The following is a 27,125-nucleotide window of genomic DNA, read 5'->3' on the forward strand; positions in this document are numbered from 1 at the left end:
AATATCTAGGCTATTTAATTGTGCTGTATTTGTTGTCCTTGGGCAAGATACTGAACCCCAAACTGCTCCTGATGTGCTGGTCGGCACCGCTGTATATATGTAAGAATTACTGTAAGTTGCCTGATTAAAGAATGTGTAACTTGCACATCAGTTGCTATCGAGTTTGAATTAAGAGAGACGAATGTACCTCTGTGAACCATCAGCTTTAAAGCTGTACATCCTGGTGGAGTGAACCGAAGTCTTTGCATAGAGGAGTCGCCTGGATAATTTAGCTCTCGGTGCTGCATGTGACCCAGGAGTCTATATGCTTAATTTATGACTCCCATCAGCTGTTTTTGTGCTAGTTTTCCATTCACAGAGCTGATGCTTCAGAGACCATCGTCGGCCGCGCGCAGCATCCGGGAGGACCGACCGTGCGCGTTCACGCGAGAGAGAGAGGAGAGGGAAAGCAGCAGCAGGAGGAGGAGGAGGAGGGGGGAGAGACAGGGTGCTGAAAATGATGGCGACCGATGCAGAGGAGATAAGAACCCAAACAAGCCCCTGCCCCATCCCCGACAACAGTCTCAGCACTCTGTCCATCAAAATCACGCGGAAAAACCAGGACAGACACTGGAAGTTGCGGTTTATTTACCTGCAGTGCTGTGAGTACCGACAACACAACACGACGTTTGCAGGCAAACACCGGTACACACAAGCCCGGTCTGGAGAATACAGAGGCATTAGCGAGGCACACTGTGTTGACCGACATTTGGTTTGTGACAACAGAAAACATTTCGGAGAAGAAGAGGCAGAAGAAGCAAACCTCCATTTTAGCTAACGTGTTATGGAGGAGGAGGGGGGGTTACAACGCTCGCGAGGACAGACATGGAGAAACAGCGCGAAATAAATAAATAAATAAATAAATAAATGGCGCTGATATGTTAATAAAGATACCCTGGGCTAACTAGCAAAACATCCTCATTGAGTCACACGGATTAATCATGTCATTCGGCATTAATGTGTTGAGGCTAGTAGAGCTCACTTACCTTAAATTTTAGCTTGTTAAACGTCAACGCCATGATTCATATTCAGATTTCAGCTGACTGAACAGTTTGTAAAAGTTGGGATTTATTGAAGTGTCGCTTGTATTTAGCCTTGTCAGTGATTTACTGCTCTGCAAAATAACAATTTGAAGCTCTCCAGTCAGATGTTAGCTTCATGTTTCACTGTTGTTAAAGTTTATGCAGTGACTTGCTAGCTAGAGCGCGGAAGCCACGCCCCTTCCGGTGGACCGGTGACTTCATTTCCGGTCAACGTTGCGTTGTTTTGAATGTAAAGACACAAATAATATTTTTAATCTGTTTGAGTTGTGCTATGAACTACACACATGTTGTTTGTTAATTGAAAACATAATTTACTAAGTCATTAATGTCATAGAATGATATCATGTAGTTTGTGTTAAACCGCTCTCAGTGAATGACGTCGCCTCATGGTCGCAGACTCAGCTCAGAAAAAAGTAATAACAAAAAGTGAAAATCACAATAAATGTGTCCATTTGTCAGGTCTGCTGAGCTGCTTAAATGCAGGACCAACTCTACAATGTTTAAGTGACGGGGTTTGGTGAGTTGTCAATGCTGCTGTGTAGTTTTTACAGTGATGTATTTTAATGTTCTTATATTTCATTAGTTTTATGACCAACTGTGACTTTCCTCAAGCTAAAAAGATATCTCTTACATGACAAACATCTGTGTGATTCATGGCACAATTCAAATGGGATCAATGTCCCATGAGGAAAACCAAAAGGAGCGTGACTTTGGCTTTGCATTGATGTTTTTTACCATGACATCTGCTGGCCTGGCTCTGCTTGGTTTGACTCGGTGCAGCAGCCCGGCCAATATTATCACTGGCATAGTCAATAGGGAGGATTCTGATAAAGCTCGCACAGGGAATCTGAGATTAAAGGAGTGTGTTTCACTGATGAACTGGTGACTCATCCAGTGTGAGGTGACAGACTGTTGGGGAATGAGGTGAAAGTAATCATCAGGTCAATGATTGAAGCTCCTTCCTACAGTAGTTCAACAGCTGCTGAGCTGCTGTTCTGGTGCCCTCAAGCAAAGAACTCAGACTCAATTAATGTAGTAATGCTGTTCAGTGACCATCAGTAGACAATAGGCGAGACCTTTTTTTTCCCCAGAGGGCATTACCTAGCTCACAACTAGCTCAACTAGCTTACTGTGTTGCAGCGGTAGCATGTTGATTTTCTGCACAATGATGCATAACGACGCGTGTTATACGACTTTTTTACCAAAGACATTTGAGCATGTCACAGCAAATGCGAAACCTCACTCAGATGATGTGGGCGTTAGTGGTGAGTGTGGTAGTTTGTGTGTGTGAAAGGCCGAGGCTGATGATGATGCATCTGGCTGGAGTATGGATGGGGGCTAGCCATCTAAGCTAGCTGATGTTACAGCTCAGCCAAGAAAGAAGCCATTTGGGAGGACGGCATATGTCAGGCTCATGAATGGAAAGCAGGTCAAGTGATTTGGCAAGTTGCTTAACTTGAGAAAACAAGCTGTTGAAATGCTTCATGCCTCATTTTTGTCTTTTTTTAAACACACTCAACAGCTCACAGCATGTCAAATGTTGTGCGCTGTTTATACTGGAGTGAGACCTTCAGGCTTTTTAAATCCAATCTATTATCCTGAGCTAGCTGGAACCGAAGAAGTTTATTTCCTTTTAGGAAACTCTTGTACAGTCTTTGGTATCAAACTTCACACAGCCCTGTTTTATAATGAAGTCAGAATTTAGAATCTCATCATGTGCAGGCAGCGATACGACACAAAGTGTTTTTTTTACTTGCCAAACTGTTGAAAGAAAACCAAGTTCAGTGTGTCCATGACAAATGGAGACCCTGCCACACTTTGTGCCCAGATTATCCTCTGTTTAACTATCAAAATAGACTTGGACACGCACTTAAAGCATTAGCGCCTTGCACTATAGACATGCGGCCCTATGAGTTGACTTGAATGCAACCTAGATAAACGAGGGGGTGAGGTGCAGGTGGAGAGAAGCGGAGAAACATAGGGGAGGGCAAACTACAGGAAACAAGAGAACAGGGAAGGAACTGAGGCCCAGGGAAATACATCGGGAAAGGAGGAGGGCTAACAAAGCTGATGTGAGACAGTTGTGGAGGGAAAATAGACAGGCGGAGGAACACAGGTGAACAGGAAAAAGGGCGGGAAAACAGAAGAAGACAACAAAGTAACACATAACACAAGGTTATAATATAATGGAAGATATAATTAACAAAATAAAACAGGAAATAACTAAACAAAAAAATCCCAGATAGTGAACAAAAACATCAAACTGCAACTGAAATAGTAATGATGATTACTGAAAACTGTCATGCTTCATGTATTGTATGTCGCTGTGTCTCTTGTCTTATGTTTTGATTTCATTGTCCTTTTTGTGAGTCTTGTCTGTCTCCCTGTCTGTTGATATTGTTTCCTTCATGCTTTCTCCTCTGTGTCTTCCTGTCATGATCTCACCTGTCCTCCTCCCTCCTCTCACCTCACCTGTTCCTCATCTCATCATTAGTGTGTATTTAGTTTCTGCCTTCCCTCTTCTCTTTGTCGGTCTTTGTTTCTGTTTGCTTCTGTCCGGTGTTATTGTGCGTGTTGTCTCCTCCGAGTTCCTTCCTCTGAGTTCCTTGTGTTTCGTTTCAAGTCCCTAGTTTTTGGTATGTTTTGCGTTTTGGATTTGAACTTTGTTTTTGATTTGTACTTCGTCTTTTTGTTTGCACTTTGTTCTACAGTTTGATTTGCTACTTTGCCTTCTCCCTGTTTTTACTAGTTTGTGGAACTAGCTCCTTTTTGTTTGTTTGGAATTCAGCTTTTGATCATTAAAGCTCACCTTTTGTTCCCCCCGATCCTGCCTCCTGCCTGAGCTGCATTTCGGTCCACCTTTTAGTTTTCCCTTTTAAACCTCCTTAACAAAAACCTTAATTAAAATGGCAAAAAACTGACAGAAGAGAGTTTCAGGTTAATGAAGTTATTGTTTTCATGTCTTTAAGGTGAAAGACAGATTTTACTTGCTATCTCACCTCTGTGTTTTACTTCTCTTTCCTCCTTGCTGTGTCCTGTGACTACAAGCTGATTCTGCTAAGTAAATTACAGCAGCAGCTGTATAATAGTGTGATAAAGCTGACATTCACAAACAATTCTGTTCAGCTACGGACAGAGAAATGTGTGCTCATTGGATATGTGACTCGCATGATAAAAATGCACGCAATTATCTTTACCCCAGTTCTGTTTCATGTTGAGATTTTACATCTGCTTTCACTCAATTATGCATCTAGTCGTTGCTCAAAAAATTGAAGGTATGCACATATTATTAAGGACGATCCATCTCCTCTACCATCTGTTTCAGTCATTAGGATGAGTAGGTCAAATACAGAGACTCGAAAGAAGTCATGCAAATTATTCACTAGCATGTAGCACATGAAGCGAAGAAATGCCTTCAGTAGCCCTGAACTGCAACTACGTTCCTTCTCACTCTGCCAGTGCAATGTGATCATGAACTCATCTTAAACAAAGCTGACAGTTTGAGGAACTCACTTGTCTTTTAGGCGGCTTAGTAAGGAATTACTTTTCAGCTGGCCCCTTCCTTTTCCCCAGCTGGTGAGTTGTTCTGACTGCGAGGCAAGCGGCGCCAGATCTCAAATCAAATCATTTATGCACTGAGACAAACAAGAACCGTAAACATCAAACATTACCATGCCTACCTGTTAGGGATATAAATGCTTTGGCCCTTTCATTTACTAACTATTTCATACGCGGCAGCATTCATACAGGCAAACAGTGCAGCACTTCACTCTGTCTTTCTGGTATCATAAAACTGACTCGCGTTTAATTCATGTAAATCACCATGGTAACTGATTCTGCTCTGGAGTAGGTTAACTTCATCCAACAAAAAAGCATCACGTTTGGCAGTAGAGGACCCAGATGCAGAACTCTGAGAAAGACGGGTTGAAAAAAAGACTAAAAGCAAGCGTTAATAAAAGCTGAAGTCCAAAATCCATTAACCCAGAACAAAAGGCAGGCAACAAAACAATCCGTAATCCACAAGAGAAAAACTAAACTAAGTACACACCAGAATAATATGAGGACATAGGCAGTAGGTGCAGGTAAAACAATTAATCCACACTGGTATTTGTTTCTTCTGCTGGACCCCCGACTGCCTCTGTTCTCTGTGACACAGCATCAGTCAACCTTTACCTCCTTTACCAACATGATTGACAGGAGATTCACTTACGTTTGATAAAAACTTAATAGGTGCGAACTTTGCTTCCTGTCATTAAAGACTCAGTGGGTCATCGCCCTCACACCTTCTCTGTGACAGCTGACAACAGGTGAAAATAACAACTGCTGGCGAGACACATAGAATGGCAAATTTCACTTTTTGAGAAAAAAGGAAGTTGATGGCACGTCAATAGTTTTTGTTCAAGTTGGGAGGTGAGCCCTTTAAAGATTTTCACATCAAATGAACTGAGATAAGTTCAGTCACTTTTTCGACACTATGTTCTTTAATGCTGTTGTGTTGTCAGATGCTTGATTGTGACTAAGGAGTGCCAGACGAGCGTGCCTAAGGGCACGGGACAAATGGTTGTGCCGACAAACATCAAAATGCCATTAAATGTCTATTAAGGTCGCTTTGTCCATGTTCCTGTCTCTCTCTTAGAATCCTGTCTGTCTGTGACACAAGTTATTGAGTCATTACATTACATGCCTCGGCAGCTGTGTGAACACAGACAATCTGAAAAAGATTATGATGACATGTCTAATTACTAATGCCATATGTCCCTCAGCCATCTTTAGAGAGGCGATGGGAGAGCGCAGAGAAGAATAAGGGAATCGTGAAAAACGATCAGGCTGATTTAAAATGACTGATGATTACTTATAGTGATGATGGGAAGTCCGTGGAGTGCAAGTGATGGATTTGAATGCAACAGAAAAGTGACCTGCCTCGTCAATACCAGCCATCAACCTGCGGCGACAGAAGGGCTGGTTGATGGTGTTTATTGTCTTCATAATGAAAGGTCTCATAGCTGCGTTACAGTAAGGACATTCTGGAAATATGTTGTGTGAACATAAAAGCTTTTGCATCACAGTAAGCAGTTTGAAGAAACCTTTGTTGAGCACTGTTTTCAGACTCCAGTCCTCCACGGCGTTACCACTGACGGAGTAAAAGACAAGTAAACCTTGTGTATTCTTTATTCTCTTTCAATGTTTTCCAAAGTTTACCACAGGAAACTGTCTCCCACGGGTTCAGCACCGACGCAGACACATTTCTAACCATATATAAAGACTGACCATCAAAACCGTAATACACAGGATTTACTTGGGTATTTCTTAATGAGACCTGCCCAAGAACATAAAGTCTGAATACCACTTTTATTCCACTACTATATCAGATATTGATGTTGGCTGGTAATTTCAGCCAACCGTTGTATATACACAACATCCAAGGTGTCTAATTGTAGTCACTCAAACCATCCTGTGAGTCAGATAGTTTATTCTGCCTGGGGGGGGGGATAGCACAGGTTTGTTAGAGAACATTAGAAAACATGGAAACCACACACAGATGTGATACAGTTGAAACTGACCCAGAAGCCAACATTATACGATGATAACAACTGTACAAAATTACAAACTGCAGCACGGAGAACAGTATTCAGTTTTCATAACATTCCCAGCGGTTGAGTTAGTGGTAATGATGGGGTACTGAGTCAGGTTGTGTTTCTTTGTGTTTTGTTTCCTTTAGCTGGAGGAGGGTAGTTCTGAGGTAGGAAATGTAGTGTGGGTTCTCGGGGTTGTTTGCTATAATGTTGGCTTTGAATCTCAGAACCATGGCAGTAAGGTAGGACAAGTTGGTTGAGCGAGAATGAATGATCTCAGAGACGATGTGTGCGGTTTTGAAAAATCTATTTCACTCTACAACTGGGAGTAAATTGAAAAAGCAGATGGAGCGGTGGAGGGGGACCGGTTACATTGAACGCTCAGCTGCGATATCATGGCTGCTTCTAAAGTTTGAGTTTGTGCTGCTAGTACATTTTCCATTGCTATCTGGCTTATATTCTGTGGTTCTGAACTGTCTCTGACCTGGTCATTCAGTATCTTTGGTAATTTTGATTGTTGACACTGGGTCAGAGGGGCATGAACTTATAACTTAACTATAACTTGTAGGAGTGTCAAGATTTAGATTGTAAATAAAACATTTTCATCACTGAATTGAGGCTGTATCTGTGATACCCCAGTGAAGAGAACACTTCAAAAACACTTGACAATTGATCAGTTTGGGAAGAGGGTTTACCCAGGACAGATTTTAGAAACAGAATTTTTTGCTGTATTTTGTCTTTTTTTTTGTCGACTCCCTGAAGGAAGGTACTTTTGTTGAAGTCTGTATTTTTGGTGAATTTTATCTGACCTTGCCAAACCTCTTTCCTGCAGAAGGGATAAGATAAATTCAAGCTGCTGCTGTAAAATATCACTGTCTTGAAGCTAGAATTGGACGTTGTAAAAGACAGTTGTCATGGCATAAAACCAGTGATCTGTTGATCTTTGACAAACCCAGATGTGAGTATAGCAATGTCAGTGCTTAAATAAAATATATAATATAAAAGTCAAAGAAAGGTGTGCAAATAAAATCTTCAATTTCTTTAAAAGAGATATACTCTTAATGAATCTCAACAGCCAAACTCTTTGTAGACCCACAAACAGTGACTTGAAACACAATGTTAAGGACTAGAATTTGGATTTGGGGCTTGTTGGTTTTGACTTCAAGTGTCTGCCTGGATTTGGGACTTGAAGTGTTTTTTTAATGTAAAGCCTTGAGACAGACTTGGGAGCTTCTGTCAGTCCAGAGCGGAAACACATTGGACACTACCAATTTTCATACTGCCACATATTCTGTAGGTGCCTGAATTTTCTTGATTTCTTTTGTCGTATCTATTCTGAAAAAGCGCCTTTTGACTTTGTTGTGCTATTTCAAACTGTTTTAATTTAACCAAGGTCTGTTTGTCTTTCTAGATTTCTTGACCATTGCAACAATACTGGGAACTGGAATCTTAGGTAAGTACCGGTGTTTTATTCCTTAAGATGCGGAAATCACAAAATGGACTTTACTGTCACGCTCATTAAAACTATGATGGAGGTAACATCAGTTCTGGGGAAGACATTATAGGCAACAGGTAGATCTGAGGATGATTTCAGATTTGTGGATCACACAGAAGTGGTTTGGTGAAGACAGAACATGATTAAGACTAAGCTGTAAAATAAATGTTGGTAAAATTGTTATGTTTTGGAGCGGATGGGCCCAGAAGCAGAGACAGGAAGATTGGAGTTGAGCTAAAAGGTTTATTCTGACAAAAAGGTGTTGTGATGAGGACGAGGGCAGGCAGGTGAACAAGGTTGAGCCAGGAGTCAGAATGGCGTGATCACACCTGATTGAGTTGATTGCTGAGCAGAGAGGAGGCTGAAATGTCTTCACGTGAACCAAGCAGAAACTCTGTGTTACAAAAACAAGGAAAAATCCACTCGAGATCAGAAAGCGTGAGATACAATACAGGAATGAGCTGGAGAGTCACTGGATGAGACGGAACAATCTGGCCCCAAAGAGAGGTGAAGACCGGGGTTACGTAGAGGCAGATGATGAGTTGATGAAAGACAGGTGCGTCTCTGTGCTGCAGCGATGACACCAAACACACAAACACAAATAGGAAGGATCAGGTGAGGGAAGCAGGAGTGGGGAAACTAAGCTGGGAAACATTCAGCAGGGATTGAAAACAAGAAAAACAAAACTGTGACAGTCTGTAGGCAACGTGATGGCCTCTGTTCTCTGGGATGCAAAGGAGGTGCTGCTGTTGGACTACCTGGAAAAATGATCACAGTACCAGAGAAGCATATTAATTGATCTCTTGAGACAGTGAAAATAGATTCTGAAAGATCCACAGCAGTGATCCAGGAATGCATGTTCGACACACACCTAGGCTATTTCCATTTACCCCCAAGATGGAGAAGGTCAGTGGTCGCCATTTTGACAGTGATGATGATGTTATCACTTCCGATGATCAATTTCAGGAAGTCCAAGATGCTGACTTCTACAAAAAAAAGGCATCTGTGTGCTCCAAACCCGCTGGACAAAGTTTGAAAATGGAGGAGGAAGTATGATGAAAAATACATCGGCAAGGTTTTCTGAAAGTGACTCCTTCTTACCTTAGGCCATAAACACATCAGTCACCCATTAGTCAGATTTGTGGAACACAACACTCTGTCTGTTCACGCTTGTTAAGATTGGATTGATTGGATTCGGGAAACAGGAGAATCAGTTGGATTTACATTATAACAAATCTGGAGATTCAGTTTTCATAGACAGGGTTCTGGAAAGGACAAAAATAACAACAACACTTTAATACATAATTCACTCAGGGACACCACACACTGCATCCTGAACATTTACGATGGAGTTAACTTCTTTCACACAGTCTCAACCCAACATGGAGCTCCATGATGGTCTTTAAATTATTGAGATCATACATTTGTGTGTGTTTCACTCGACTAATATGATGGTAAAAACTTTGATGATCTATATTTATGCTTTCCTCTGCCCTTCCTTTTCTTATAATATTAGTTCATTTGGACTATAATTAAGGCTTTGTCCATCTCTTGGCTTTCATTGGCAGTGCAAATTTAACTGTGGTTTATGAAGTGTAGTTAACACGAGGGAGATTTTTGTAGAGGTGGAAATTACATGGGACATTACATTTAACTGCTTTGTTTTGAGCCGGGTCTTCATGTAGTTCCACAAAGGTGGGGCCCCTTCCAAGTTAATACTTGTTCAATCACTTAAATCTCATATTGAAATCAGCACTATCCATAAAGTTTTACGGTAAGTTTGAGCCAGAGTGGAAGGGAGTGTCTGTGAGAGAACAAAGACAAGCCGAGACAGTGATGGACAGCCAGGGAGATGCGCTGAAGAAAAAGTGCTACGTTGTCCAGCATGTCTTCAAATCTTCTTCGATGGAAATTAAAATTCAGAAACCTTTCTGCATTATCTCAATCTCTAGGTCTTCCAGTGACAATAGCCCACGCTGGACTTGTGCCTTTCCTCGTCTCGTTTCTTGTTGGCTTCTTTGTTCAGGTAAGTAATACGTGGCCTTAATGGACTCATATTTTCTTAAAAGACTTGCATTTTCTGTGGAAATTCAAGATGCTGTGAAATGATCACAAATGAATCATAACAGTCTCCAAAATGACTAGTCTAACAAAGACCACGTTGAGAAAACAGCATTTCCTTGACAGCAGCTTCTCTGGAGGAGGCTTAGTTGGCTTAGGTTGTCAAAGTCCAGCCTGACCTTTAATAAAAAAACTATATTAGAGGAGATAAGGTTGTTCCAGTACCAGTAACGGAAAAAGCCTCCAATACAGAATGCTGCAATCGATACAAGCGAGTACACACATCTTAGCTCTGATCCAATACCATACACTTTATTTATGATGAATGTGACCCCCCCTTCTTACTGATATACACCTGTCTGTAACTTAACGGCTTTTTACTGCACAAGGAGCAAATATCTTGGTGTTAGGAAGGACAGCTGCAGACTATCCCTCGTGACTGCAGCTTTCCATCCTTTGTTATGCAGGCCTTGCTTATCTACCTGTTCGTTGAACTTCTTCAGAAATGTCAGGTGGTGCAGCTGGAATCTCTGAAGGTAAGCAACCGAACAAATCCTGTACCTGCATTTTACTTTCCAGCCAACATGAAGCGGACTTTGAGATCCAAATTCATAATGGAAAGTATTAGAATGCGTTCAGGAGCACTGAAGGAGATGTGAGACACAGATTTAACTTTTGTGTAATTCACAATTTGTTTTGAGTTCACCAATGCCAGTCTGTATGAAGTCTGTCCTTGTTTAACTCGGTCTTTACAATAAAATAGCTTTTTCAGGGCAGATGTTTCACCTCGTTATAGCAGGAAATTAAGCATAGTTTTGTTGTAAGTAGTTTTAAAGTTATCAGTTACACCTGCTTTTCTTGCGGTGTTCTGTGAAAAAGGCCTTTTTTTCATTGGCACACAATGTACAAGCCACTGAGAGCTGGAATTACTCTTGTGATTTTGTTCAGTTTTGGTCATTAAACTAATGTCTAGTGGTAAAACTTATGGATATTAGCAGAAAATGTAATAGATATAAACACAACGACATCTGTGGTACAGTGGCCTTTTACTGTGCGCTAATCATGCTGTTTCATTAGCCTCTTGATATGTCACACCTGTTCTGTGGTGCTCACTAACACAGATTTAATCTAGTTTGTGAATAGATACTGAGAGAACTAAGGCCTAGACAGCTATAACTCATGAAAAGCGGAGCAAGAACAGTGTTCTGTTAATATTGTTATTTGAGTCTTTGAGACATAGACACAGCTTAAAAGTCACAGCAGTACCTTCACACAAGGTCTGCTCATGGAAAATGTCCATAAAGGGTTGAAAATGTGCCGTGCACTTGAAGTTGTGAACGTGGGACAGCCCTAAACCTTTGAGGAATTACCTGGAATGCACCTCAACATGTGTGAGTGTGGACATCGGGATCGGGCCTGTCGAAGTTAAAACTTTCTTTGCTGATTACAGACAGGTGTTGCAGAGTGTATTGTCATGGATCAGGTGGGTGTGGAGGCTCCATCGCCCACAGAGGAAGAGGACGAGGATGATTCCAGTGAAAATGCAGAAGCAGGTAAGAAACTTTTTTTGTTAAAGGCCCAGTGTGTAGGATTTAGGGGATCTTTAGGCAGAAATTGACTAATATTCATAATTGTGTTTTCACTAGATTAGTAATCACATGAAACTAAGAAATATTGTGTTTATTACCTTAGAATGAGCCTTTATATCTACAGAGGGAGCGGTTACTGATCCGAATAGTCACGATTATGAAGGATCATACAGCCGCACTCACATGCAAACAACTGAGATTCTGAATTGTCCATAACATTGTTCTCTGAGTTGATGAAAAGAGGTTTAGAAGTACTTCTTTCATGCAGTTTCAAAAGTATAAGTGAAGTTAGCATGCAAATGTCTCACTGCTGCAAAACACTATTGAACTGCATCGTATTGCACCGTAACCTGCTGCATCAGTACAGGGCTGATTTAAATTGCATCGATCAGCTAACTAGATGTTTCGGATCACTGATTGCATAGTGAGATATTAATCAAATAGGTCTCTGTTGGCGAGATACACGCACCTCCTGAAGCCTAATTTGTAAAAATCTAATTTATACGCATCATTTTGAAAGATTAGGCTGAAGAGAATACTCGGGGTGATGGCAAATTGCCAAACATTTTTTCCCCTCTTTCCTTTCAGTGTTTTGGTCCATTTTATGAAACATCGGAGCTGCAGTGCAATATCAGCACTTCTTCCATGTTTACTTGTTTCATGGATGAATTCAGTCCATTGCATTTACAAAACACGGAGTCTGTGGTCAGTGTAACAATATAGTAATGTAATTCTCACCACTGTAATGCTCTTGACGTAGGTCTGGGCAAAATCCTTCCTTTTCCTAACATGGTTTTATTGTGAGAATTACAGTGTTGTGCAACATTGATGTTCCCCTAATAATGACTAATAACAGGACAATATAGAAACAGCTGGAATTAAAATCAACAGTGATTGAATACAATTTTTCTGTTGAAAGACATTTTGCAAAGTACAGACATGCAACTTGTGATGCATTATTATCCCTTAAAGTATTCAGCATTACATTAAAATTAAAGTTCCACCTTGAAAAGACATTTTCCCGGGGCCCACACTTCAACAACCAGCCCCTGAAAAACATGTCCAAAAAAAATAATAGTAATAATAGAGAAGGATCTCATTAGCAGAGGTATTTTGCCTCCAACGTTATTGGTGGTTTGAGATAGTGTGGCAAATTTTCATAATTTGACTTCCAGTGTTGCTGTAGGCTGTTCAGCTGTCCAACTGGTATTGGTGATGGCACAGATTATCTGGTAATTTGAGCGATTTACAGATCCAGTGTTCCTCAACTGCTCATATACTCATAGGGGCTACCTGATAATAACATGTTTGGCTGGATAATTACATTAGTGCTTTCTGAGCCACAGCAGCCAATGAGAGAGAGACCTTGAAGCAGCCAAGCAGCATGTTAGCTACCACACTACTGTTGACAGAAATTTAAAATCTGACCTCCAGTTCTCGCTGATGAACAGAAAACCCGTGTTGACCACGTCTCCCCACTCATCACGACTCATTCGACCTTCTGATTTTGTGTTTTTCCCTCACTGCATCTCATTACTATAGCAAGTTCTTGCAGGCTAATCTCCATTTTGTTTCCGTCTGCCTTCCCATGAGATCACACCAGAGGGATCAAATGTAATCCACGCCTCTGCTGTTTTATGCACTTTATTCAAAATCTATGATAATCAACATTTTGCGTGTCCAAATTGCACCAAATTCGACACTGCGCCTCCTTGTGTCTTCCACAACAAGCCCTGTCAAATGTGAAGTAGATTGATAAACGGTTCTTGAGGATATGTGACTAACAGACGGACAGACAGAAATTCCTTGCTTCACAGTTAGATTATGTGTGCAGACTATGAATTTGGGGTTCAGGTCTTCTTCTGTCCAGTGGCTCGTCACCAAGGTGCACATTTATCATACTATATGTGTACATGCACCAGTGTAGCGAGTGCTTGCCCTTGGTTTAGATGAGCAACCAGCGTAACAAAGCCATCTTTTATAGACTGAATAACAAAGGATGTTTTTTTTCCCTGAACGTGAGAAGGGAGTAAGAATAGCTAAGAATAAGAATAGCTGACGAATTTGATATTCAATTGTCAAGGTTTAATCTCCTCCGCGCACCTGTTTAATTTTCACCGTCTCCATTACAGCATCATGTGGCCAAACACTATCCACATATATTTACACTTTTTAGACTCTCAGGGAAATCAGGCAACATGCAGAAAACCTTTCAACCATGATTATTGGTGGATTAGCGTTGAGGCTTATTTCAGCCTGATCCTGTTATTTGCTAATAAAGTGTCAAGCTCTCTCATTGCAATTCTGAATGGGTAGCCATACATGCACACATGCATAGCTGCCTTTTTTCCCTGCATAGAAAGAACCACACATTGACATTTGTGGCTTTGACCTTGTCCTCTAATAATTGCTGTTATTTGATCGCATTCCTCCCCCCATCCTGCCTGGATACAAACTATGATAACGGCCATGTGTCAGTTGAAGATTATGACAGTCTCTGAACACATTCATTAGTCTGGGACTTACCTCTCCAAGTATTTCACGCGTGGAGAGGGTCAGACATAGATAGGAGGTAGAAGAGAACAGTACAAATCGGATTGTGACAGTCCGCTACTGTATCTTTGAAGCAAATTATGCAGTTAATGGTTTATTCATACATTTATGAGTACAGAGACGCTGGAATAAAGGTGGACTGTTACACATATTCCCCAAACACAAAGTAATAGCTGCTTCTTATTTCCTCAACTTTACTTTGATCCCGTTCCTGTGACAGGATAATTGGCGAGTGTTTGAAACATTTTCTTTTAACTTGTCCGGTTTGCTCGAGCGTAGACTACAAGCAAAAGCAATTTATGCTGTAGGCTCACCAAAGGGTTTGAACCATGATTTAAAAACTGATTTATAATTATATGGACCAGTGGCCTCCTTGGCCTATATTGCTAAAGTGATTGGACTATTCCACTGATGGAAAAAATGATATTGTATAATGGCTAATTTGTTCTCTATGTAACTTGCCTCATCTCATTACTTAGAAGTTTACTGTATTGCTGCTGTTTTCGTTTATTTTGACCATCTTGTATTTGCTGTTCCTGCATCCTGTCACTCAAATAATACATACTGCGGTTATATGAAGTGAGATGACATTTTATTTTTTAACATTCTGTCAAGAATTTTTAAGTCTTTTGCTTCAGAAAGAGTCAAAGAGAGGTAAAATGGAACTGTGATTTCGAAGCCAGTGGGCTGATACTGATCATACGCGATCCATCCGATGTTTGTATAACTGAAGAAAAGAAAAATATTATTATTATTATTATTACTGATATCTCAATGTGGCTGATGTTCCCACCAGCAGTAACAGAAGCTTTGGTGTACAGTTCTGTCACCTTTTATCGAAACTCGAGCGCTGACGGCACAGATGGTGACGGTGGCGTGTTTTTGTGTCTCTTATATAACGGACTTGTGCATTTCCATTAATTTAACATGCTTGTTTGCCATTAATTTAATATGCCTGTTGTGACTATCATGTTTAATATTGTACACTCTGCCAGGACCGCTTACATCAAAGTTATTGCACCATAAACAGTCAGTGCAATCATGACTGGCTGTACGGTCATGTGGTGGAGGCTCGCCACCTGTTCATGCAGCTCAAACCAAGAGCTTACTCGAAGAAGCCGCCGCAACGGCTGGAACGTTGTTCAAGTTCAGATAAGTCCGCAGTTAAAGGGCGCCTGTTCTCAAAAAGAACAGCACAATTAATAGTTAAGGCAGAATATGATAATAACGAATGGAGCGGTGCAGCTGAGGTTTGCAACAAGGAGCTGTGATGTAACCATGGTTGCAGCCTGTGCTAGAAAATTTAACCACACCTGTTATTTTATTTATTATTCTTTTTACAATTTTCCCACTTTTCTCATCATTTTTGTCTCTTGATCTATGTCTTCTTAAAACTTTGAAACAGAGCATTCATTATCCATGTTCCTCCCTTGCTGAGGGGTTAAATGAGGTGCTGGGAGATCCTGTTGGGGGACGTGATGAGTGCTTACGGGAACATTTAAGGACTATTTTTTTGCTCATGAAATACTGGATATTTTCACCTCTTCAGACCTGTTAAAAAAACAGTTCAAATGAAACTAGAACAGCACTAAGTAGAGCAGATGACCTCCTTGTCAGGTGATGTATTTTAATGTTGACTGCTGTCTGGACCTGTAGAGAAAACTTACTTTACCTCATGAATGTAAAGAGGAGTGGATAGAAAAAAGATGAGTGGGTTCAAGGCACAAGACAAAAAGTAATAACTGTTTTGTTGGTGGTGAACTGTTTTGTTTGGAAGTCCTGGTTAACCTCTCTAAGCCGAGTTTAGTGACTTCTCTCTGTATACTGTATATCTAATAATGTATGTGATTTACCAAATACTAGTACGTGTCATTGTTTTTCCTGAATGACACTGATAACATGTAACCGTAGGGAATTTGCAGTTTTAGGGGTTTCACTTTACTTATCCATTTGTCTGTCTGCCTTTCAGATACTGGTCTACTTCAGCCTGATTCAGTATCTTTGCACAACCAAGCAGAGAACCTGCAGCCAAACCTTCATCTGCTCGGCCACCTCTTCCTCTCCCGGCCAATGAGTCATGCCTTCAACTGCATCCTCCTCTTCCAGTTGTAAGTTACCGTAGCGACGGTGAAGTCCATAATTTAGCATTTTTACCACAGGAACATTTTCCGGTTATACAATAAATAAAAATGCGTGTAGGAGAGAGTATGTGGGTGGATGTGTTTTTCTCATCACTTCAGTCCATTTGTGCTGTATGTGAAGTTCAACCTCTGTCATTATGCTGTGAGGTGTTTCCACAAAGAAGCGGCTCCAATTTCAGATGTGCAGGGTTTTTTTTTGGCTTTATGAACAGAACTGATTACAATTTTCTTCCAACAATGTGTCAAAACTTTTCACCTGTCATTTTCAGTATAGCTCCACTTTACCAACAAATGTTTAAATTGAGGAATCCACACAAAAGTGTCGGAACTGTTTGCAAGAATCGCTTTTATATTAACCAGTTTTAACTGTTAGCGGCAAGGTGACTCAGGTGTCTCAATAAAAAAATGTATAAATATGGACCACGGCACAACCTAAGGGATCAAAAAATATCCTGCAGCTGCACTTCCAGACTGGTATCGCTGTGCACATGAAGACAAACAGCTGACTTGAAGGTAACACCAACAGCGTCAGAGATGCTTTATAGATGAGAAGAGGGTTCACTCGCAGGGGAAAACCAAAGTTATAAGATTGCCAAAGATCCCTGATTAATATACTTGAGAAGATGGTTCACTCTGGACACATTTGTTCATTTGCGACAACAAACTTTGGAACAAACTTATCAAACTTTATTTCTTTTGTTGTTTATTGTTGAATCAGTGAAGCATGATTTATTTTTTTTTTTTGAAACGCATGATCAGTCAAGCGTATTTTCCTGTTGAACTCTGGAAAATCTTTATTTTTGGTGAATATTATTTGAACTTCTTTAACCCTGACCTGCAAGAAGCCCCAGAATAAAATCAAGAGGATGTTTATAAAATACTCACATGGATAAAATATAAATTACAGTTTGAAACAATAGAATATAAATCATGACGTTGAACTCAAAAGTCAAATGGAATCGCGGATATGGAGAGTCGTGACACTCATAGCTTGTTGCGCTGCGATGATCCCAGAGGAGATAAAATCTAAACCCACATTAACCGATACACAAGACTACACAGCAAAGAAAGATGGGTCTCTGTAAATGAATTAAAGAAGTGAGGCCTCAGCCAATAATTTGGTGAATTGGTGCTATATAAATAAAATTGACCTGACCTGACTTGTCCTGCAGTTCTTATTAAGTTTTCAGTTACAAGTACAAATCATCCTACAGCTATGGCTGCCCTGTGCCTTTTAGTCTGTCCTTCAACACTTCCCTTCAACTAGTTTTACAGAGTCTCATTAATGTGTTTTGTCTTAATTCCAAGACTAATTAAATACTAAATCCTGACTGACTAACATTTATAGCCTGCTTCCTATATTGGAAAATTTTCCTTGAATTCATAATGATGAGAATACAGTGAACACACAGTTTGAAATGTTTCCTCTCGACTGCTGCATTTGGAGAAACAGGGTCATGTATATTTCAGTGCGTTAAGATCAATACAGACTGGTGCTGATATACTGACTCCTGAACTCCATCATATTGTTTCAGTTAAAACCACAACTATAAAATCATCAGCTGTCTGCTCTGCTTGGCTTTTGTTACTGGACACTGGTGCAATATCCCAACATGTTTACTAGAACAATGTTGGGGAGAAGCCTGCCGAGTCATTGCAGTTTCCAAGTTATAGGCCAACACACAACTGAGCCAGGACAGCAAACTTGTGTTAAAACTGTCCTTGAGCTGCAGACTTAATATCATTGGCTTCTGCTGCCCAGTCTTGAGATACTGCGAGTTACAAGCCTGAGCCAAATACTGATAAAATGTGATCTTTGCTCAAGCATCTGCAGGCCACTGACTTTTGGAAAGGTGTCCAGCTTGTTTTCAGTCGCTGTTTCCTGTCCGTGATTTACATCTGACAGCTTGGAAAGGAAAACTTCTGAGTCAAGACACTCAACCTGTAAGAATACAAATATAATGTTTGTTTTTTTATGACAAACATTCTGTGAGGTAAAGAAACCCCGTACCATGTTTTCTGCTTAGAAAAGATGATGTTTGCTTTCCCTCATGGAGAACCGCATTGTGTTTCTGTGTCTATCAACATCTCCAGTGGATCCAAATTAATGGTCCGTCTGTGTCACTCAGTAAAAATAATGATCCAGAAAAGTCATTGTATTTAGCTGATACGTAACTCTTACTTCACCTCAAAACACGTCTTCAGATAAGGACCAACTGGGAGCATTCACTTGTCCACCGTGTTTACATATCGAACGGTAATTTGTTTTGTTTTTTTGTAATTTTATTTTATTCTTTTTTCACAGTGTAACACTAACGTGGCATAAAGGACGTGGCTGTGTGTCGATGTGTGTGTCCTTACGGGGTGCAGGGGAGGGGGACAGGGCTCTTAGCATCACTGGCGGAAGGTGTTGTTATCAGTGTGCGAGCAGCTCTGTAACACCTGGCCGATCGATAGTTCCCTCATTGTGTTCAAGGAGGCTTAGTGGTCGATCAATGCCGAGGCTCGACCACACACACACACACACACACACACGGCACAAAACACGACCTGCATCTTTTACCCTTGGCGCCCCTTTAGTCTTTATGTACTGCCCGACAGAGTGCAGCTGTTGTACAACACATGATGACACACTGATACTGCAGGCCGCACACAGAGACATGCAAATATATGCACTACATGGGCACACACACAATTCAGTTAATGCAGCGTGCATTTAAAATAAGTTAGAAAGGCCGAAACACAAAATCCATGCATTAATACATGTGGAGAATATGTGTATATATATATTAGGTTTACATGCTCTGATATATATTTGTTGAGTATTGGTGCACAAACATTAGTGTACTTCATTCTGCCTCAGCGATGCAGCTTCATCACGCCCACACATGCACCAGCACAGTACTCTCATGCCCAAGTGTATAATGGACCCGCTGATCCAAGACTGCAGGGCTGAAAGGTTCAATATGACAGGCTACAAGTTTCTAGAGGAACTAAGGAGCGTGGAAATATTTATGAAAAACATACATTTTTGTTGTTGTTGTTGTTGTCTCTCCCAGTAAATGAGTGACCTGCCCACCTTCACACATCAGTAGATGTTGCCATGTTACAGCAGAGATAATGAGGTGTGAGAGGACAGATACACATTCACATGCTGCCTAAATCTTTTTTGTGTGTTAACATGCAAGTCTGTATTTATTGAAGCGTTAGAGAGGGAGTCAGAGTATCTGTACAAGTTGGCAGAAATTCTGCCTTGAATGTCTGATGATCTTATTTCCATTTAAACATTCTGTAGTAAGTATCTCGAGTTTTGTCGTGTTCACGGTCTGTTTTCTTTGCAGCTTCGGTAAGTTATTCTGTTTGAGAAATAACTGCTCAGACTGCTGCAGATTCAAAATGCTGAAATGTTTTGGGGGTTTTTTTTGGCTTTTCCTCTCTTAAGATTTGAAAGAGAGAAGATTTGAAAAATGTGGGTGTGAAGAAACACTTAGCTGTCTGGAGAAACTGCTAATGGATTTGCACTCGCAACAACCAACTGTTGAGGGATTACAGAGGCTTAAAGTTATAAGGAACAGATGTTGAGCTACAAAAACCTGTCTTGTCATTTATGTTGAATTGAAACCCGCAGTTAACAATAAAAAAAAAAAAAAGAAAAGAAAAGTCTCATGTTCAGCAACATCCAGCTCATAAATGAAGGCACGCCATTTTTGCAAACAGATTTCTGGCTTGATGTGAATGTGCGATGATCTGGAATGTACAACCAAAACGTTTGCTTTAAGTAGCCCCCGGAGGAGACTTCTTGTTTTGATGCACATATAGAACGGAGGAGTTGTGGAAAGATCAAGGCACTGCGCTGCAAACACGAAACGAGTTTAAGATGAAATCTCTTAGCTGTTGTTGTTAGCCTCAGGCGCTACAGTTAAGACAACATCATCATGTTTAATACAACGGGAGAGTGCTAACTCTGACAGGATGATGACCAGTCACCGCCTAACAGCCTCTCTTCCTCTCCTTTTTCTTTGCCTGTCTCTTTTCTCTCATCCTTTCTCCAGTATTTCTATTGGAATAAGTTACGTCTTAGCCGGCAGTGAGGCCTATGCTGCTCTTCTGAATGTCAGGTAAGTTTCCCACATACACAAGAAATCTATAATATTTGAAACCCAACTGAGTTAAGCAGTCTTGTAAAACATAATTAAAGTCAGACTTTAGTAAAAGAAGAGACATTACAAAAAGAAACAAACTGACCTGAACTACCGGTGAGAGAGGCATCCTGGAGCAGGTAACAGCGCTGCCAAGCAGCAGTAAACGCTGTAGCCCTTGAGGGTAACATTAACTAGTATACTGCTGTTGACAGAAATATTAAATCTCTCCCACAGACAGACAGATTATTTGCTTTATCGTTAGATTTAAGCTTAAGGGCTTTCTTCTTTACTGCAATGGAGCATCTGAGGACAGAGGATGTTGTTCACTGTACAGATTTTACAGCCCACTGAGGCAACGTTATTGTGATTTTCAGCTTTCTTAATAATGCTGACTTCTTGATATAACTGATATTTTGAGATATAAAGCATTTTAAAACGATTTCTGTTTTTCACTTTGGATGAATAGAAGTTAGACGTACTGTAAGAAAAGTTGAGTTGGTGCCTAGTAACTAGGCATGCTGTGTGGTGAGGCGAGCCGGGGCCTCGGATTGACTCCCGTGTAATATGTGAGTCACTTTTATCTTGAGTTTAGTTTTTACTCCTACATATAAATCACTAAAAAATCTTTTCAGGGCTATCAGCTCTTTCGGGGTGACTCAGAGTGAGTCATCCAAACACTTAAACTGCAAGGAAACAAAGAATGAACAAACCACTTTGCTGAGAGAGACATATCACTAATGATTTAAATAATGTGCCAAGAAAAATCAACACATCATCGCAGGTTTTCAGAAAGTCACATCGGAGGTGGAGAGAGCGATTATGAGCACAAACCTTTTATCTGCCTGTCGTATCAATCCGACCCTTCATCAGCTCCGCTTTCATTTCTCCAAGAGCCAAAAGTTGAAAGTGAATTGTCAGTTCAGGGAAGTGATGCTTAAGGCTACACGAGCTCACAGTTACATCTTTTTTCATTGGAATTACATTTTTTTTAAAAATCTGATGCAACCCTGAGAGATGATCGCTGCCCACCAGACTGAGAGGCTCTGAAAACATTGCACGGACTTACAGCATTCATTTTTTTTAATTAAAGCAAACACACACACACATAGCAGGCAAGAAATATTCCATTATCAGATGGCAAGGATTTATACATGTATTTTTAATTTGTGTATTCGATGACTAAACCCAAGTCTGAAATTTAAAACTCCACTAATGAATACTAAGTGAATAATTAGCTGTAAGCCTTCTCATCTGTCACTCACATCACTTAGCACTGTGGCTGCTACTTCCATGAGGGGTAAACTGGCCTAATTGGCTGACATGAGTCAGTATTTCTCTAAATGCACGAATGTACTTCCAAACAAATCGAGGGTGCTTGTGTTTCTCAGAGTAGCTCCGGCTGTATGCTTGTCATTACTGGTGCACCACATTTTGTGTACATATAACTTCATGTGGTCACGCTCTTCACTGTAAACTCACATCCGACAGTTTTCTTCTCTGAAATGTAGATTTTAATTTCATGACCGAACGTTGTCCGAATAGACTGACATCGTCTTGAAAACTGACACAACAGTCTCACCATAAGTGGCTGTTCTGGAGCTTAAAGTTGTTTTCATATAATCTTCCTCAGCAGATGAGTTCGCCAAGTTGACATGGAAAAATGTACTTTTAGAAAAGTTTTTCCTGCCCGAGTCGCCGAGACAGGGTGCGATGTTAAGCAGCTGCCTAGAAGTGGGTCAGTCGACAGCAGGAAGAGGCTGCATGTCTTCTACAACGTACTGTGTCCGTAGTTTGTTAAAGGTCCAGGTTGTAGGATTTAGGGGAATCTTCTGGTTGAAATGCAATATAGTAGCCAGAGGCTCGAAAATCGGCCTTTGAATTTCTTCTTCTGCTGTAGGTGAGGAGTTTTCAGTTGGTTTCAATTTTCAACCTCAACACTAGACACACACTGAACCTTTCAAAGGACAAGTTCAACTAAAACAACACAAATTCAGCCATTATCTTCTCACCCTAATGCAGACCAGGTGGTTTAGTAGTCTACAAGACATTCCTGGAGTGTTGCAGCAACTTGAGGTGCTGCGGAGAAAACAGCCGATTAAAAAAAAAACCTTCATAAAAATGTCTCTGTGCAGCCGGCTGGGTGTAAAATTAATTTAATAGGACACTATTTACAGCCTTGTGTGTTTGCGCAGTTGAGCTAGTGCCCCCAACTTCAGACTTCGGGGGTCGTTGGAATCAGTTTTGGATTCAGAAATCAATGTATGGATTCGAACATGTCAGCATGTGAGAGGACGGGGGATCCGGTCAGGAATTCGCACGATGGGCCAATTCTCTTTGCCTGAGGTAATGACAGAAAGTTAGAAAGGCTGAGAGTTATTGTCCAGTAAAACATCAGAGGATCATTGCTTTGGGGCAGGCATGATTAACAACTGTCGTAAAGTAAGTAAACACTGCTCTGTTGTATATAAGTCAAGACAATCTGGAAGACCGCAGAGAACACTGTGGGTCCTTTCTCCACACTGCACATATTAAAGAGAGCCGATTCTTCCCACCGGGCCTGAAATTCCACAGAGAATAAGCCACTCTCAAACTTCAAAAAGGAGAATTTCCCTTACAGTGTGTACTCACGCTGTAGGCTCAGCAGCTACTTCGAAGCTTTTGGCTTTTTAAACAGTGTGTAAATAACATCTTTTCAAATCAGTTTTGGATCTTGGGGCCTACAGAGACTAAGATTACTCTGGCCGAGCAGTATGGAGTCATTCATGGGTTGTTTTTTTTTTCTGTATGTTTCTTTTTACGTTTTTAAAACAGTTCCAGCTGCTCCAGATGTTGAGGAGAATGCTGTTTGAATGTTGTTTTAATGTAAAGCTGTAAATGTTTTGCAGACTATGAAACTTCACCCAACTTCCCATTGACTTTAGGGTGGGTAGATGATTAATAGATTTTCATTTTTTGGGTGAACTTGACCTTTATAAAGTTGGTCCTGGGTCTCGGGAGTCAGAGGTGAAAGTGTTGGCTGTTTATAAAACCTTTCATAGGATCCATACTGAACATGTACGTGAAAATATTAAGATTTCTAAAACTGGCATACGCCCAACAATGATCAGTTTCCTTTTATAAATCCCAATCTCTACCTCATATACAGCCCTCTCCTCACCCACATTCATCCATAAATAGTTGATGCAAAGTGTCTCATGAATGTTAACGCCTGGAAATGAGCCACTGATCGATGGCTCAGTACAGTGAATCACGGTGGTGGTTATGGAGTAGTTTAACTTCACCACAAGTGCAAGTACTGTACAAACGACACCAATGGATTGAAAATAACATTTGGTACGAACTGAAAATCGAGTTTTATTTCTACAATCAGCTTCAGTTCACCAACTCACCGTTTGTGTGGCCACATGCGCCGGGTGCTCATGCCAGGATTGTCAAGATTGTTTTTATGGATCACAACTTTTTGCGTGGGAAGTGGCGTAAACCACTTTCAGGCCCATTTTGTGCGTATGCAAGCTTCATAAATAAGACACAAGGTCTTTAGCAACTAGCTTCGTGCAGGCATGTTAGAGCTTCTTGGACTTTTTGTCCAATCTTCATCCTGTGGAGTTCATCCAGCCTCATTTCCTCAGTCATTTTGCTTTGAGCCCCACTCGAGATTTCTGAAGTGAGGCTTTCTTCTCTGTGCTGCCACGGTCTTATTGTTTTATCCTTTTGAAATTGAGGCTTACCTGCTTGAAATAGCTCGCAAACAGTGTCAAACTATTAAATGTGAGACTCACTCGCCTCAAATGAAACTCCTCCTCAACAGACATGATATCATTGATGCTAGGCTCTTCCCGTACTGGGCTCTTCGATTTTTTTCCTCAAACTCTATAGTAGAATAGGTAATATCTCTTTATTGAAACTTGTTGGGTTTCTGAAGACCGGACATAGAAGCAAGACAACTATGTGAAAGTTGATAGATCAAATTAAATAAAACATTAAATAACAGATGATGTGATAATACTGTGTACATATAGAACAAAAGCTCAGATGCCACTGTGTAAGCTGTAGTTGTTCATACTGAGCAGTGCATTATCATACTGGTGTCGCTGACTAACTCCCACAGCACTCTCGAGTCACTGAAGCAAGAATCAATGCGGCGCCGTTAGCCGTCTCTTCAAGTGATTGTTGTCTCCTCCCCCCACCTCACACCTCTCTTTCCCTCTCCCAAGCCTATAATTACCTTTATCAGTTAACAGCACTAATTTATTTTGTCATGCCCCAGTAAATACTTAACCCAAATAATATTATTCAGACTGTGCAGGTCGGTTGGACCGCTTCCTTGGCACGCCTGGGTGCTTCATTATCGGCCCGCTCGGCGCCAGGGGAGATGCTGCGATGCGTTGTGGGAGTGTGAAGGCAGGGTTACTGGAGTGAAAAAACCTTGGGCAGCCTCCTTTGGATAAACCACCTTATTCCTCCTCCCCGGGGGCAGCGATCGATAGGTTACTGCAGGTCTCTGTGCAGAAACTCTCCTCTCAGACCCGCTGCAACACGAGAGTGGGTGTCTTGGAAATAACCCCCCCCCCCCCCGTCCCCAAGAGCTCCATAAGATTTAAAGCATTGCTGAGATTCGGTTTCGACCCACAGATCAGATTATCAGCTCTTAATATTCCTTCAGCAGAGTTTTAGGTGTCAAAAGTGGCCCCCTTTTTTCTTCCCTCTATCACAGAATTAAAACAAAAACAATGAAGGATCTGTTAAATCTCATGTGTTTAATTAAAATGAAAACAAGTTCGCCCGTGTTTCTTCAGTCGGTGAACTTAAATCTGATAATCTTGCAGTTGGTATAATGAGCCAACAAATGACCTAAACTTTGATTGTTTTTATTTTACTTCTCTAATTATTCTCAATATTTCTATTTATACAGGAATGCCCATTTGTAATTATCATTTACTGTTTTCTTCAGTGTGTCTGTTTAACTTCATGTTAGGAAGTTGTTAGTGTGTGTCTTGAGAACACATCTACTTCACACGTCACAGGTTAGTTACTGAGGTTACGTTTACAGATCCAAGACATCGCAGAGGTCTTGACCGAGTCACGAATATGAGTTCAGATAGTGCTGAGGCGTTTGCTTTGGACCACAGTTAGGAGGACGTATTCCTCATCATGGTTAAGAAGAACCAGTCTTGATTTTCCACACATGTTGGATATGAATTTTAAATGCCTGCCAGTCAGGTAATGTTTGTTGAGGGGCCCAGGTTCAAGTCTGTGTTGTTCAAAAATAAAATCATTTAAATGTGTGACTTCTTCTTTTTTTTTTCTGTCTCCCCCACAGCCACATCTACGTCATCCCCGTCTTCACCTGGATTCTAACTCTTGCCATCTTACTGGCCCACACAGTCATCCAGCCAGTCACGTCGCTGCTCACCCTGCTGAAAGGCATCCTGCTCATTGTCACGGTAACCGTTAATCTATATTTCTTTTGGATGATTAATTAGCAACATATAATGAAACTGAAATGACAGGATCATGACGGGTGGTGTGCTCTGCAGCAGATGAGTTACAATTACACCATCGCATCAATTAATCCACAGGAGTTCAGATTAATTTATTTTATTGCTTATTGCAGAACCTTTTGTATGCTGAGTTGACTTTTGATTCCAGTTTGTCAGAAGTGTTTAAATCTTACGCTCAACCAGTCATGTGTGAGTCAGAGAATTATCTCCAGCCTTTCATAATTAGAGAGGAATACATCAGGGAGCTGTTCACTTTTTAATTAGTAACAAACTATTACGACGACTATAACAAAGATTTCGTAGATGATGTATTGATTTACTTCTCTGTTGTGTACATTTCGGTGCCTTGTTTGGAGATGCGTTCAAAGATAAATGGGATGTGTACAGATGTTATTTAGATCTAGAACTCATCCAATAAACCCATCTGATGAGGGAATAAAATATTTATGTATTACCATCCTCTTTCCTTGTTATGCCAGGGAATACAGCTTTACACACCAAAAAACGAAACACTTAAACTAAAATTAAGTACTGGTTGGGGATTATTCTTCTGTCCACAAACAAACTGCTACGACACATCTTGTGATTATCATCAGAATGAGGAGGCCGTGCTCGACTAGATAATATCAGAGAAGAGATGTTAACATGAACAGTAGATACATCTGTAAAAGATGTGTTTCATGACTGATATCCAAAACACAAATGTCCAAGAATTTCATCTTGAAGTAAAATAAGTAAAATAGGAGATAGTGATTGTACAAACCAGAGTTTTTTTTTTCAATCTGCGGGCTACCTGCGCTGCATGTTGTAGATGTTTCCCTGCTCCAACACACCTGATTTAAATGATCAGCTCATCATCAAGCTCTGCTGAAGCCTGATAACAACCGGTTCATTCGAATCAGGTGTGTTGGGGCAGGGGGCACACAAACACTGGAATAAACCAAGACAGAGCTTTATTGAAGTGGCGTACGATATATACAGAGAAATA

General features: G+C 40.7%; 1 protein-coding gene across 3 annotated transcripts in view; it reads left to right on the plus strand.

Annotated features, from left to right (window-relative positions):
• The first annotated feature begins 422 nt into the window (after positions 1-422).
• The window catches only part of si:ch211-51h4.2, a 71,609-nt gene continuing 44,906 nt past the window's right edge, over positions 423-27,125 (plus strand). For all 3 annotated transcript variants that reach the window (XM_037113699.1, XM_037113700.1, XM_037113701.1), the window contains exons 1-8: positions 423-641; positions 8,067-8,108; positions 10,103-10,176; positions 10,679-10,747; positions 11,662-11,764; positions 16,323-16,461; positions 20,547-20,612; positions 25,957-26,080. In XM_037113699.1, the coding sequence (XP_036969594.1) occupies positions 497-641; positions 8,067-8,108; positions 10,103-10,176; positions 10,679-10,747; positions 11,662-11,764; positions 16,323-16,461; positions 20,547-20,612; positions 25,957-26,080 (762 nt within the window). In that variant the 5' untranslated portion in view covers positions 423-496. The remainder of the gene's footprint in view (positions 642-8,066; positions 8,109-10,102; positions 10,177-10,678; positions 10,748-11,661; positions 11,765-16,322; positions 16,462-20,546; positions 20,613-25,956; positions 26,081-27,125) is intronic.

This window comes from Acanthopagrus latus, chromosome 11 (assembly GCF_904848185.1).
Source record: "Acanthopagrus latus isolate v.2019 chromosome 11, fAcaLat1.1, whole genome shotgun sequence".
NCBI classification, from domain to species: domain Eukaryota; kingdom Metazoa; phylum Chordata; class Actinopteri; order Spariformes; family Sparidae; genus Acanthopagrus; species Acanthopagrus latus.